The sequence below is a fragment of the Diabrotica undecimpunctata genome, chromosome 7, assembly GCF_040954645.1.
Source record: "Diabrotica undecimpunctata isolate CICGRU chromosome 7, icDiaUnde3, whole genome shotgun sequence".
NCBI lineage: Eukaryota > Metazoa > Arthropoda > Insecta > Coleoptera > Chrysomelidae > Diabrotica > Diabrotica undecimpunctata.
In genome coordinates, this window is record NC_092809.1 from 100,418,008 (window position 1) to 100,434,658 (window position 16,651).

General features: G+C 32.4%; 1 protein-coding gene across 1 annotated transcript in view; it reads right to left on the reverse strand.

The window, feature by feature from the left end:
- The window catches only part of Drgx (Dorsal root ganglia homeobox), a 294,960-nt gene that overhangs the window by 168,879 nt on the left and 109,430 nt on the right, over positions 1-16,651 (reverse strand). The window contains exon 3 of the mRNA XM_072537882.1: positions 15,545-15,738. Within this exon, the coding sequence (XP_072393983.1) occupies positions 15,545-15,738 (194 nt within the window). The remainder of the gene's footprint in view (positions 1-15,544; positions 15,739-16,651) is intronic.

A 16,651-nucleotide genomic window follows, 5' to 3' on the forward strand; every position in this document is an offset into this window, starting at 1 on the left:
AATAAAATAAAATTATAACAGTATCAACCATCAATGTTATTGTTTTAAATTATGTATGTGAAATGAAATTGTGGTGAGAAAATTATGTGATTATAGTTAGGCAACCAACTATACAGTGTCGAGTGGTGTGATGAAAAGATTCTTATATAAGGCCCTTTATGTTTTAATAACATTTGGTACCTGGAAAATGGAAACTAGACACTGGTGGAGAGTTGGGTTCTTGAAAAAATATAGGAATTGATATATTTAATATGTGAGGATGTTGTTCAATGAATGAAATAAAACTATTATGATATAAAGTTCATATAAAAATTAACTTACAACTCAATTATATTAGGCCCTGTATGTCAAAAGACAACATTTGGTACCTGGAAAATGTAAAACTTCTTGAGTTGTAAGTTCATTAATATGAATATCTGATTGGATGTTGACAAACTGAGTGAAGTAGTTATATTTTGTGTGTTGACAAGTATGAAATGGACAAAATTTGATGGTTGAAAGTGGTTTTGTAATATATTGGTCGTAAAGTACTTAACTTATAACTTGAGAAAAAGCCCTATCTGTTATAAAGCAACACTAGGTACATAGGAAGATAAAAGATTAAGTTATAAGTTGGTAAGTTGAATGAACTATTGGTCTATATTGACTATAATAGTAAAATGAAATTGTTGTATGTGGCTCTGTTAAATTTGAGTAAAGAGAATGAAAATTAAGGTGTTTTGAGCAAATTGTGATAAACGGATAGACTACGAAAGGCTGAGGTCCCCAGAGAACCGAAGCCAAACCCTGAGGGAAATTGTGTAGAGAAGTAAAATAAGAATTTAATAATATGGAATGGGTGGTGGATGATGGATGATCTGATCTGAATTTGGGAGTGTCGAAATAGAAGCATGGAAAGTATTGGTTATAGTGATTAAGACATGAAGTTTGGGTTGAAAAGAAAAGAGTGGGATAGATAGAAAGTAAGATGTATTGGAAGAAAGGTTTTTAGAGTGAACTAAGGGAGATGAGTATTAGGTGGACTAATAATTAATATGGAATTTAATTGTAGAAGTAAATTGGGGATGTAAGTTAGGAGAATAGTTGGCGATGGAGAGGGAGAAAATCTCGATTGAATGAAACATGACGATTAACGCAATTTGGGCTTTTTTGTTTTTCTTTAAGAATTTCAAGATCTTCGTATAAATCTAATTTGAGGAAATTTTTTTGGGAGATATTGTGGATAAGTGAAACGTCTTCTGGGATATTGAGGGTGTGGTTGTGTTCTTTGAGATGTTGAGAGAAAGTGGAAGTATTTTCTCTTTTTATGTGCTCTAGAGAGCGTGAAGAAAGAGATCTGCATGTTCTACCTATGTAGGTGGCATTGCAATCTGAACATTTAAGTCTATATACTCCACTCCGGTTCATATAGTTGATAGGATCTTTGGAATTAGAAATGTGTTGTCCCAAGTTGTTGGGTACTTTGAAAGAAACATGGGTGTTTTCAACCGAACGTTGGATGAGATTTCGAATATCTCCAGAAAGACTTTCATGGTAGAAAGGGAGTGAAACATAGTTGGGTTTGGTGGTAAGGTCTCTGGGGAACGCAGTCTCCCGCAGGGTCTTAAGGCGTTTTTTGTGGATGAGTTTGTTGATGATGTTGTGATCATATCCGTTGTTGACTGCTATTTGTCTGAGTATATTTAGTTCTTTTTTGTAGTTTGAATCTGACAGTGGAATGCTTTCTAGGCGATGGATGTAACTATGAAAAGCTGCGTATTTATGTGACATGGGATGGTTGGATGAAAATGGAATTACGTGGTCAGTCTGTGTGGGTTTCCTATAGATACTGAAGTCGAAGTGGTCATTTAATCTGGTAATGGTTAGATCAAGAAAATTAATTGACATGGAAGATTCTAGTTCCATGGTGAACTTGATATTGGGGTGAATTTGGTTGATTTTGGAAAGTAAAAGTTCAGCTGAATTGGAATTACCTGAAATGAAGACTAAACAGTCATCAACATAGCGAAACCAGTGTAGTATTTCAGGGTTTTTCATGATCTGAGTGGATTCTAAATGATCCATAAAGACATCAGCTAATAGAGGGGAGAGACAGCTGCCCATGGCTAAGCCATCAGGTTGTCTATAGTAATTGTTGTTAAAAACAAAGAAATCTTGATCTAAACAAAGTTGTAATAGTTGGATAATGTAGTTAGTGGTAGATGAGGTAATGGAGTTGGCTCTTAGAAGTGAGTGAACCAGATTAATTGTTTCTAGTTTGGGGACAGAGGTGAATAGATTGCTAACATCAAATGAAAGCATAGTGGTGTTGGGGTGAAGATTAATGTGTTGTAAATTATTGACTAGGTGACTAGTATTTTTGACTGAGAATCGAGGGGTGAAGTTCGTCATATTGTTAATTAGATTCAATATAAATTTTGATAGGATGGAAACTGGAGTGTTTATGAAACTAACAACTGGACGAATGGGAATGCCCTCCTTGTGTATCTTAGGTAAACCATACAGTCTGGGTGTCAAAGGGTTGCTTGGGATTTTATAGTATGGTGCAAAATGTTCAGAGAAAAAGTCTGTGAAAAGTTTAATGTTATCTTTTAATTTGTTTATGAACTTTTTAGAGGGGTATGTTGCAAGTAAAGTGAAGTTATTATTATTAAGGAAAGTTGAAACTTTATTGTTATATGATGTTTGATCTAGAATCACTAGACAGTTACCTTTGTCTGCTTTGCTGATGATTAAGTTATTGGATTTGATTTTCTTCTTGATGGAATGGAGGGTCTTGAGGTGTTCATTGCGTTTGTTTTGAGACAGCTTGTGAAAATTGGATGTTGAATGAAAATTGGGTGTTGAATGAAAATTTTGTGCGTTGTAAGAAAAGTTGGAAGATGAGGGTGTGTTGGTATTAAGTACTGTTGAAGAATTAGAAGGATAATTTTTGTTTTTAAATTTGTTGATGGTATTGAAGCAAGAGTTTCTAATAGAAGTTTTTTGATTTAACGGGACTGAAAGGTTTTGGATAATAATATCTAGCTCAATGGAGAGACTCTGAAGGTCTTTTTCTGAGACCTTACGAGGGATGGAGTATTTGAGACCTAGGTTTAGAAGATGAAGTTCATTTTTGTCGAAGGTAACTGAAGAGAGATTTTTCAATCTTGGGTGAAAAGAAAAATTAGAGAATTTACTGTTGGTGTTACTGATACTATTTAAGTTTATTGAATTTGGTGAAAGTTACATTGTCCAATCTGTCCTGAACATCATTCAAAAAATTATTTAAATTGTCAAAGCCCATTAGCAAATTATTGAAGCAATAATTGTTGATACACATTTTTGACATTGTATTACAGAGAATCGTCTGTATATTGTAAGATATTACAATTAAAGCGTTTATTTGAAAAACAACACATGTCTTTTTGGCAAATTTGACTTTATGTGTTGTTCGCATAGAATAGTAGTTTCTTTATCGATTTCACACATTCAGTTGTATACAAATTCCAAATGTCCAAATGAGAAAATTCCATAAAGCTGGTTTATCTAACCACAGTACTACTAGTAACAGTAGGAATAAAAATACAAACAAAGCTCGACATCAACAAGGTCCACCACATGTAGTTTCTTTTATTTATAAAATCGACTACCAGGAAAAAACGTAAGTATTTGTGCCAAAGCTCTTCGTAGTATTTTCGGTGTTACTGAAATGCAAATCCGTCAAATTGGAAATAGCTTAGAAATGAGTGCATGTTCTCCAAAAGATACCCGGGGCGAGCATACAAATAAGCCTAAGAAGACACACCCTGCTGATGTAGAAAACATAATCGCTCACATTTCTTTATTCAAAGGCCGCCAAAGTCATTATACACGGAGACTGGACAAAAAGAAAATTTATCTACCATCAGAGTTAAATGTAAAAAATATGTACAGAGCCTTTAAAGAACTTCACACACAGTCCAAGGTTTATTACTTTGTTAATTATAACATATTTTAAACTCGATTTAACATCTCTTTTTCTTGCACTAGATGTGACACTTATGTGTAAATTATGTGATGAAACTGAAACCCAACTCTAACTACCGAATATCGATGAATTAACAAGAAAGGAGCTGCTTCAAGTGAGAAACCTTCATCACGCTTCAAAGGAAAGGCATTTTATGATATAAAACAAAAAATTAAACATAAATGTCAGCATAGTAATAATGTATCTGCAATAGCATTTGACTTTATGTAAAATCTTCCGCTACTCAATTTGATTACAAATAAAGTTTTCTACAGCAGATAATTTTGGTACTATGTATTTGGGGTACACGACATCGGAGGCAATGATGTCCATATGTATACCTATCATGAAGGAATGGCTAAACGTGGTCAAAATAAAGTAACTTCCATGATATTTCATTATCTAAAAGATTATATACTCGGTAAAATGGATGACATATGGTTTTTCTCTGATGGTTGCCCGGGTCAGAACAAAAACTACATATTTATCCGCTTTTCATATATCCTGGTACATGAACTAAAATTAGCATCAGAGATAACACACGTATCAGAGATAACACACTACCTTGCGATAGTCTCATTTCTCGTGCAAAAAAAGTAGTTTTTAATGTTCCAGAAGAATGATGATCTTATTCGGCAGTCAAGGTTTCCATTCAAGTCAAGGTCAAACCGTTTCCATTTAAAGTGGTTATTGCTGGGAAAAAAACTGACAGGTTGCTTATGGCCCAAAGTTTTAAGGATTTATTTTTAAAGAATCCAAAACCAAAAATTTCATTGAAACCAGCAAGAATGTACCGAATGTCTAAGAAGTATCCTGTACAAGTTTTAATACGCTGGAAAAACAACACCAAAACAAACAAAACAAAGTTTCGCGATCTAATGGAGTTAACTAAATATCTCAAGAATCCTCTTAATAAAGTATATTATCTTAATCTAGAACCAGAATCCTGGGAAACCAAGGACCATATTCCAGTCGTAGAACTATTTAGCGATGATAGCAGTGGTGGCAAATAGATATCATAGAATTTTTTGTTATTTCTACGAGGATATTATATATGTTAATTTTCCAATATATTTTGCTAGTTCAAGTTTCCACCGATTTTTGTTTAAAATATCAATAAAAATATGAAACCAACTTGTACAATTATTTTGATATCCACATTCCTTCCAACGAATACCTTTGTAAAAGTAAGATTTGAAATAAATTGAAGCTGAGCAGTTTTTCTTGATTTGCCAAAAATTTAATTTTTGGACACGTATTGTTTTTCAAATAAACGCTTGAATTAATGTCTATGCTATGCAAATCCATAGTGTGTAGCTTAAATATCAGAATGTTATTGACAGAAACTTGAAAGAACACTCGATAAAAACATAGGGTGAAATTATATAAAACATCTATGATATGAAAGAAAACAGAAGATTTTCCTAATATCATGGTTCTTTAAAAATAAATAATGAATTGTGAAAAAAGGATACGCCACTGGAGTTATCCAACCCAAAATTACCCTCTTTCCTGTGAAACGATAAGGCATATTAGATTTATTGAATTAAGCTAATTGGTAGGTACATCACAGAAGTTAGATGTATTTAATAAGGTTTGGAGACGAATCAGTGTCACGGATAATTCGATTAGGGATGATTACGATCAGAAATCTCAAGTGTTCTGATGACATTTCAATTTTATTGCTGATATAAAGCTGTGGCGTTTTGTATATATAACTGTGCATAATAAATTTAATACTGGACTTGTTTTTAAAAATTCTTTTGCAGTATGTTAACCATTGGATAGCTGTTGTTGTATCTATTCGTATTTTTATGACTGGATATTTTCTTGGACCTCAATTTATATTTGCAGAATTCTTACTATCCTTAGTCATTTGTTCACGATTTCTTGGTTTTTTTTCATTAATAGTAATTTGTTAGTGTTACTCTTAAGTAATCTAATTCTCCAACAATTACAAAATTATAATGCTTAAGAGGATTACCTATCTTAAAGAACTGAAGTGATTCGGATTTTCCTCATCACCATTTATTTTACTTTTCCTTATTAATTTCTAATCTATACTCTGGCTTTTTCCGTGATCTATTAACAGTTTCTTTTAGTTGAGTAGGTCTTCTTGGGATTAAGTCAAGACTATCCGTATTTGCTACACACTGTCCTAGACATGTCTGAGTATGCATTTAGTTAATCTTATTATTTTTTGTGGAAATTCAAAATATTGTAGTGTTTTTTGAAAATGAATCCGAGGAAGAAACTTATGCTGTCTCAGAGTCTGGTTATGTACCTGGTGACTATTCTGCCTCAGATTCCGATGAAGTACCTGAGAATACTCCTGATCGTGTGGATGTAAACATCACTGCTTCTGATGAAGAAAGTTCTGATAACGCGGAAATATCTGAAGATGAGTGTGAAAGGAATGAATTGACTTCACAATAGAATATACCAAATACAAAGTTTTTTCCGAAAAAAGAAATTCCTACCTAAAGAAATGTGATAACAATACTAAATATTAATAAAGGTTCCCATTCTGTTGATATTTTTATAAAATTATTTTCACGTAGTTTATTTATGCATATTGCTTTCTATACAAACCAAAGAATAACAGCACTTCCAAAAAACAGAAATATAAAATGAAACACGAAAAAAAAAACAGTCATGTAGGAAATGATGACAGTGATTGGTTGTACTATCGTTATGTGCTAGAATAAAGTACCATCTATCCCATACTACTGGTCACAAAACGAATGACTTTTAAATTCCCTTTCCCACTTTCGAATGAAAAAAGCTATTTCAAGAGATCGTTGTTTATTGCTTCTATCTAAGTCTACTGTAATAATCCTGAAGGGAATGGTAATACATTAAAAATATACTACATCAATGAAGTTGTTTCTTGTTTGAAACAACAAAACTTTACAGACTGTTGTAAAGGCGAGGACCGAGAGTTCCCATCAGTCCATCGAGGAATCAATGACTGTTTAAAGGAAGATCTGCCCTGAAGCAGTATCTTCCTATAAAGCCAGTAAAAAGAGGTATCAAAAAGTGGCAACGAAGTGATTTTTTCATAGGATATATATATATATATATATATATATATATATATATATATACGATTTCAATATTTACTCGGGAAAAGAATCCACATAACTACTGGAACTCTAGGAGAAAGAGTTGTTGAAACTCTAGCCAACACCATACGGTCACCAGAAGTGTGTCTATGTTTTGATCGATTTTCACTTCGTTTAACGTACTAAACAGCCTAAATTTTCCATGTTTAGTAACCTATATGGCCAATCGGATAAACGTTGCCAAATTTGAAAATAACAAAATGTTAACGGGTGATATGGAGTTTTTAGTTTAATCCGAAGAAATTTTAACGACTAAATGACAAGATATGAAAGAAGTGATGCTGATCTCCGATTGTCACAGTATAATACAACTGTTGGAGTTATCAAAAGAAAGCTGAAAACTGGAGAAAAAGCTGAGTTCACTTGTCCAGAAGCAATTATTTTTTACAATAATTTTATGGGAGGAGTAGATCTCGCCGATCAAAACGTTAGCACATATGATATGGACCGAAAATCTGAGAAATAGTGGAAAAAAGTTTTTTATAGATTAGTTGTATACGCTATTGTAAATTCTTAAATTATTTACAAGGATTTGATAACAGAAGTGTACAAGAAGAAAATACAAAATTTTGTAAAAGTTTGTTTTGAAAACATAAAAAAGTCGTTTTTTTCTTCATGTAATGCTCTATTTTATTAATAGGTGTTTATTATATTATAATATATCATTAATATGTATTTATTTAAATTAAAATATGCAACGAGTTATTATTTAAGAAGTTTTTACAGTCTCTGAATAAATGGTTTTGGAATAAATTTTAAAACGAATATTTTTGTACGTTACATGAAGAATTAATAATAATAATTTTATAATTATATAAATAATATACATTAATCACTGAAATTTAACTATTTCTTACGAAGTAATAGTAAAATTCAATTTTTTTATGTAAAAATCTAATTGATTACCCAAGAGTTCTTTTTTTAAGATTGTATTTTTCCACAATATTTTCAGTGAGCGTACTTACAATCACGTGACAAAAATAAAGTTGTTATAAATATTGATAATCTAAAAAGTTAGCACTTTTTCAAACGATTTTTGTAATAACAATTTTGATAAAATGTTGAAATTCTTTTAATATATCTTAAAATTGAAGCCTCAAAGAATTGATTTCCATCTCCTCTAGGACATCACCGTTTTGGCAAGTACAGTTTTTTCAATAATCGCTCCTCGGGATAAACAAATTGAATACCTTAAAAATGATTTGGTCAATCTAGCTAAGATTTTGCACATCTCAATAACTGATTAATTGTCATAAATTCAAACTGTTATATTAAATATCCTTATGCAAAAAGCATAGTGATTATTACATAGATAAATTACTGCAAAAGTGTTTTTTGCGTATATCTCGTTCAATAGTTTATGTATTTTAATTTTGTAACTGGCAAATTAAATAAATTTTTAAGTTCTAGAACTTTTATTTAAGCCATTTTTCTCTAAAATCTATAAGAAATGTTTTATAGGCAAAAAATATTTTTTTCATTTTTTATGATTGGTAAAAAAAAACAGACAGATGTAAAGATGAGTCCAAAATGTTGTTTTATAGATAGTATGTAGTGGACTATTGCACTTTTCGACTGTCGGAAAAAATAATGACTCCCACACGTTATTTTTATTTTAATTTAAAATTTTAAGACATTCATTAATTGTTCGTTACTTTTAAGATACTAAAAATTATATTACTAACCAAATTTCCTTTTTTAAAATGGCATATTAGAAAAATAGATTGATCATTGGACCAATTTTTCAAATCTGAAATAGACTCACATAACCCGCGGCAAAGTGATTATTAAACCACGCGAATAATTACCGCAGTTTGTTTGGCAAACCACAACAGATGTTACCCCCTTTTCAAAACTAAGCGATACAATGTTACAAGTATTCGAGACACGACCCCTTACATTCTCAACCCCTCGACTTACTTCCAACCTGCTACAACCCCTACTCAGTAGGGTTCACGTAGTCTTATAATCCCTTCAGAAAACCCACTGCTTCCGCTAATAAATATCAATGAAGTCATTACACGCTGTTATTATTTACAAATATGGTCGGGTAATTATACGCCAAATAGCTTAAAGGTGTTTGCTTTGAACTAACAATAATACTAGTGAATTTGATTCACAAATGTTGTTTCTTATAAAAACCAAAATTAATATTAAGTTGTTCTTTCTATTCTGTTTTTTCGTACATATTTTGTATGGATATGTTTAAGTTACAATTTACACATATGAAATAATTTAAAATATTTCGTCAAAGTTTCATTTTCTAAAAAAGGAAATTTGGCAACATGTCTTCTTCTTTGCGTGCCATATCAGAATTATCCAACGTTGGCGATCACCATTGCGAAGGCTTCTCGATCTTCTGCAATATGGAATAATTGTCCTGCATTTGATATCTGTGTCCATTCACGAATGTTTTTTAACCAAGAAACTTGTTTTCTTCCTACACCTCTACGGCCCTCTATTTTGGCTGTAAGGATCAGTTGTAATATTTTATATCGACTTTTCCTTACTATATGTCCCAGATAAGACATTTTTCGATGTTTAACAGTCTTTAGCAGTTCTCTATCTTTGTTAATGCTCCTTAGTACTTCTTCATTAGTTTTCCTTGCTGTCCAAGGTATCTTTAGCATTGGTCTATGAACCCACATTTCCAATGGTTCAATTTTGTTCATGATCGATACTTTTACCGTCCACACTTCTGCACTATACAAAAGTACGGACTAAACATAACACTTAATCATTCTTTGTCTTAGTTCTAAACTGAGATGATTATTGCAAAGAAATCACTTCATTTCCATAAAAGTAGTTTTAGTCATAGCTATTCTACGTTTTATTTCTCTGTTCTATGTCATTTTGTGAACTTTTTCAACTTGGACTCCGTTTAATTGAAACTTTGCATCGGGATGTGGGTCACGACTAAACACTAAAAATTTGGTTTTTGTTTGAGTTTATTTTAATGCCCATTTCCTCTCCTACCTCGTAAATACGATCAAGCAGAATTTGGAGACCTTCAATATTATCTGACAGAATTACTGTATCGTCTGCATATCTAATCACATTAAGTAGTTCCCCGTTGATTTTTATTCCATATGGTTGTCTCTCAAGTGCCTTTTTAAATAACTGGTCCGAGTAAACATTGAACAATGTTGGCGATAAAATGCAACCTTGTCTGACTCCTCGTTATATGGAGATTTCATCGGTGTAGTTATCTCCAATTTTTACGATAGCAGTTTGATTCCAGTACAAATTTTTATTGACACGAATATCCTTGTCATCTATTCCGATATTTTTCAGTATTTGCATTAATTTTACATGCTCTTTATCGAATGCCTTTTCAAAGTCCACGAAACATGCAAATACATCTTTTCTTTGGTCACGGCATTTTTGTAATAGGATGTTAAGCGCAAAAAGTGCCTCCCTGGTTCCCATAGCATTTCTAAAATCAAATTGGGTACATATGGCAACATGTACGTTTGTAATTTTGTAAGTAGTTTTAACTTTAGCTGTAAGAAAAAACTGTTATTTTTACAGGGTTTTTACAGGGCTTTTGGCCGTGAGTGTGAACTGTGATCCCCTAGTGATAAAAAGTGACTCAAAGAAGCAACACGTAAAATAGTTCTCTGTGACAAGCAATACTTTGTTAATCTAATTTTTCTCAACTATACTTAAAAGTACATCGTTTCTCTCGCTACAAGCAACACTTTAAACAGTGCTAAATGAGAAGCAATACTTTCTTCTAACGTTTTCTTCTCAGCCCACATAATATTATGTGTAAACCAAATTTTTCATTGCACAATATTTTCTGCTACGTAACTCTTCACATTAAATTTAAAACTCTTCTTGTAACGTACACAAATATTCGTTTTAATTTTTTTTTTAAACCATTTATTCAGAGACTGTAAAAACTTCTTAAAAAATAAGTCGTTGCATATTTTAATTTAAATAAACACATATTAATAAAATAGAGCATTACATGAAGAAGGCTCGTCATCTGTTCTTTGAGCTTTTTTTTTTATTTTTATATATGGCAGGCTGCTAACCTAACCCTACAACCCTCCTCCTTTATCCGGGCTTGAGACCGGCAACATCACCCACCAAGCTACTCGATCCACCTAGTGGGCAATGCAGGCGGAGTTTGCAGGCGGGAGAGTGCAGGCGGGAAACTAGTCGTAAATAACAAAATAATAGAACAAGTGATGGAAACTGAATACTTGGGAATAAAACTGTCAAGCTACGGAAAAGTGGAAGAAGAAGTACAAAAACAAGTGAACATGGCAGAGCAGCAGGATGCCTCAACAACACAATCTGGAGAAACAAATACCTCACAACCGAAACGAAAACCAGGATATATAAATCAACAATAAGACCGATAATGACGTACACAGCGGAAACAAGAGCAGATAAGGCGAAAACACATAGACTACTGAAAACAACAGAAATGGAAGTCTTACGAAAAATAATAAACCAAACTCTAAGAGGCAGAGTAAAAAGTAAGGAAATACGAGCGAGATTTGGTATAGACGAAATAAACGCGTGGACCAAAAGAAGAAAAGTGGAATGGAATCTACACATCGAAAGAATGACAGAAAATAGAATAGTACGAATAGCAAGAGACAAATCGCCAAATGGAAGAAGATCATTGGGACGACCGAGGAAAAGATGGTCAGACAAAGTCAATTGAGGCTAAAAACCAAAGTAAAACAGTCATTAAGCCTATTTATAAAGTAGGAAGTAGAAGAAGATTACATGAAGAAAAAAACAACTCTTTTCAGTTTTATGTTTGAACCTTTCACATAAAGACCACTCTATATGCAAAGCTACAAAAAAATTTAAACGACCGACAATAACAAATTCACCTTTAAGAAAAACAGATATGACCTGGGTCCGCACAAACGCAGAAAAAACAATAGTATTCGCAGAGCATCTTGCAACTGTATTCGCAACACCAGATACTAATGACGATGAAGATGATGGTATTAGAATGTATCTCGAAACTCCATGTCAACTATCTCTTCCTCTGGCAACATTTACTGTGACAGAGGTTCGACAACAAATAAAAATGCTAAATACTAAGAAAGCTGCTGGCTATGATTTGATAACAGGAGAATTACTTCAGAAGCTACCTAGAAAAGCAGGGGTGTTATTAACAATAATATACAACAACATGCTACGTCTTCGATACTTTTCAATGCAATGGAAATTTGCTCAAGTTACTATTATTCCGAAACCTGGTGCGCTTGCAACGCAAGCAAATTCATATCGCCCTATAAGCCTACTCCCAATAATGTCGAAAGTATTAAAAAGGCTACTATTACATACAATCGAGCAAGTTGTTCCCATAAACGAAATTATATCACAACACCAATTCGGATTAAGACGTGAACACTCAACCATCCAACAATGCCACAGAATAGTAAATATAATCAAAACAACTCTCGAAGAGAAAAAGTTTTGCGCTAGAGTATTTCTAGATATACAACAGGCATTTGATAGAGTATGACATAAAGGTCTCCTCTACAAACTGAAATTACACCTTACAGACCAACAAACTATACTTTATACTAAAATCGTATCTTACTGACCATTACTCAGGGTAGCGTTTTGGGCCCATTTCTCTGTCTGATATTTACAGCAGACGTTTCAACCAGCAATGATACCTTCTTAGCTACTTTAGCCGATGACACGGGAATCTTGGTAGTGGATGTCGACCCTAATGTAGCATCACAAAAAGTACAAAATCATTCAGTTCAATTATAAAATTGGCTTAAGCAATGAAAGAATAAGTGTTAATATAAAATCAGAACAAATTACTTCTACAACAAGAGAATCTGCATATCCACAAGTTTATATTAATAATACTGTCATTCGCATAAAACCAGTTGTCAAATACTTTGCATCTGGATGAAAGACTTACATGGACAACGCACATTAAAACTAAACGGAAACAACTAAATCTTAAACTAAAAAATATGAACTAGCTATTTAACAAAAGGACTCAGTTATCTCTTGAAAATAAACTGCTTTTGTACAAAGCTATACTCATACCAGTTTGAGCATATGAAATAGAACTATGGGGCTGTAGTAAACCTTCAAATAAAAAGATACTTTAATCATTCCAATCCAAAATACTCCGTATGATAAGTGAAGCTCTATGGTATGTATCTAACCAAAGACTTCACAATGATCTGAACATCTCATTACTTAAGGACATAATATAAAGAATCGCTCAATAAAATATAAAAATAGCACCACTGATCACAACAACGAACTAATAAATAATTTATTCACCCAACCACTTGCCGAAAGAAGATTGAAGAGAGTATGGCCAGAAGACCTACCGCAATAATACTTAGAGAACCGTTACTCGACGGTACCTACCCCACGTTAATTTACTTACAAACTATTTACTTATTACTCTGTGTATAGAGTAGATTGTAAACATGCATGCAATGTAACAATAAAAAAAAATATGTCGTATTAATTTTGAATTAATATTATATAGTTATATCAATAACATACATTGATTATTAAAATTTAAGTCATCGGTATCATCATCATTCTCAGCGTATTCTACATTTCTGCCGACGATTGTCTAATATTCGCTTTTCTGCGTCATGTTATACCGGCTTGTTTCCTTATGTCTTATATTTAGACGTCTTCTTGAGCTCTTGTTACCTGTTGGATACCACAGTGTAATTTTAGTGGTCCATCTATTGTCAGTTCTTCTCGCTAAATGCCCCATCCACTGCCATTTTAAAGATTTAATTTAGTGGATTACATCAGTAACCTTGGTCTCCCGTCTGATCCATGCTATTCTTTTTCGATCTCTCTTTGTTATACCTAGCATGCATCGATCCATTTACCTTTGAGTGACATTCGCTTTTATCTCTTTCTTTAATGTCCAAGTTTCGCAGCTATATGCCATGATTGGTAGTATACTATACAGCATTTTTAATGTAAATATAACTGTATTTCTACCAAAAGATGCTCAAGCCAGTGTCATTCTTCTGTTGATTTCTGAGAGTAAGAAGCCAGATTAATATATTAATTGTCCCAGGTATACATACTCATCTACTGTCTCGAGTGCAGTGTTGTTTATTATTACATCTTGGACATACACTAGCTCCTTGTACAAGGTTTTTGGTTTTGTCAAGTTCATTTTTAGGCCAACTTCATTGCTAGCTGCATTTAGGTCACTTATGGCTTATATTTAGGCGTCTCCATGTAAGACGCCTCTAACAGTGGAAAATTCTCGAATGTTTTTATAAATTTTTACCTTAGCTTTTACTTGTCTGTTTATATTTGCTAAAGTCTCTACGTACGGTTTGTCAATGTCTTGATTGGTCAAAGCTTCTATTATTGTCTTGGGATATTTAGACTCGAAAGCCTTCTCTAAATTTACGAAGGTTAATCCTAGCGGTATTTCATATTCTTTAGCTCTGCCCATTAGTTCTCGAAGCGTATGAATATTATCCAGGATACTGAATCCCCTTCTGAAGCCAGCTTGCTCTCTTGGCTGTACATCATCTAATGTATTTGTTATTCTGTTGTTGATGATCTGTTGATGATGATGTAGCTGTATTCCAGTGGTCTGGTATGCATCTTGATCTTAGGTAGTTCGTAGATATGCTTTCTAAAGATTTTCTAGGTTTTTTTATAAACGTATTTTCCATTCCAGCGCGCTTTAATTTTAATTTCCATTCTAAAAAAAAAACAGAGCTCGAAATAGTCTTCCCTCTACTTTAAGTTAGCGATATTTTACGGGTATGATCCCTTTAACGAAATATAACTTTTACACCTTCTTTCTCCTTCTTTCTTTTTTTTTTAGATTACCTACAAGCACGTGACATAAGAAATATCAAAATTATCATAAATGTTTATAAGCTAAAAAGTCAGCCCTTGACGGGGTTTTAATAACAATTTAGTGAAATGTGAATTTTTTTTAATATTTATTTAAAAAAAAATCAAAGCAAAATCAGCTGTATGTCTTCAATTATTTGTCATCAGCTATCCCTCATATACCATTTAGAACCTTCAGAAGCCTGTATTAGATTTTTTCAGTTCTTTTTTCTCTACTTGTCTAAAGTGGTATATACCAAAAAAAGAAGAAAAAAATTAAATAGTAAGTTACCATAGTTGCTATAGTAAACACCATATAAATAAATTTCAAAATATAAATAATTTTAAAACTGATTAATCCTGCACGAATAAAACAAAAAATTACGAATTTAATGTTGAAAATCTGTGTGTATAAATCTTTAACACTCAGATTATCAAATACATTTGACATTTTTATTTTGAAAACAGTTTCTCATTTGGAAGTTAAAATTATAAAAGTTGAAATGGCATATTTTATTCTCAATTAAAAAAAACTGACAGAGAACAAAGAAACTGTTTTATATATGTATAGTAAATTATATTGTTTTCTTACCTGCACCCTAGCTTCAGTCAAATTTATTTTCATAGCTAAATCTTCTCTAGTAAAAACGTCTGGGTAATGAGTTTGTGCAAAAGCAGTTTCTAATTCTTCTAATTGTTGTAACGTAAAAGTGGTTCTGTTTCTTCTTTGTTTTCGTCTGACGAATGTGTCGTCGTGAATTGCAGGGTGGTACGAGTAGCTAGTATCTGAAAATCAATTTGTAAAATTGGTACATACAAATTTTGTAATAATATTAAAAACAGACACAGTTTTAAAAAAAAGTAACGAAGAATAAGTGATGGGTTCGACCGTTACTTGATGGAAATTCATTTTATATAACAATAAAACACTTTTCAAAACTTTCACAAAATTTATTATATCTTATCACTACAGCTGTTACGTAAACAGCAGGTATATAAGCATAAATGTGGCGACTGCCCAAAAACTTACATCGGTCAAATTTTTTTGCATTTTTTTGCACAAAAAAATTTTACGCATTTTTTACGATTTTGCCGAAACTACTGGCAACATTGTAATGAAATTTTATACGAATATGTTTTGGAAGCTGATACATCCCATGAATTTGTTTTTATATCTGATTCTCATAGAGGGCGCTAGTTACACTGATCGTATTAAGTATTAGTCAATATAACTTTTTTAAGAGTATAATTATTAATCAAAATTTCAAGTAAACTTAAACATCATTCAATTTTACACGAAAAAGGTACTCTTGGTAAAACTCGATACTGTGTACCGTTTTCGGAATATTTTGATTTGAAAATAATGAAGTAATAATTATTGATGCTGGTATAAAATAGTTAGTAATTAAACAAAACTCACAAGGAGAAAATTAAATTAATGACTAAGAACATAAAATAAAATTCAATTACAGTAAGTGTTCAAAATGGCCTCCGTTTTCGCGAATACACAAGTCTATTCTTTTTTCTAGAGATTAAATTAACCTTCTAAACGGTAGGGGATCAGCTATGATGTCATTAAATTGACGTTGAATTCTTTCTTCTAATTCTTGGCGTGAATTTACCTCTGTAACATAGACTTTTTCCTTAATATACGACCAAACTGCGTAGTCCAAAGGGTTAAAATCTCATGACCGAGGAC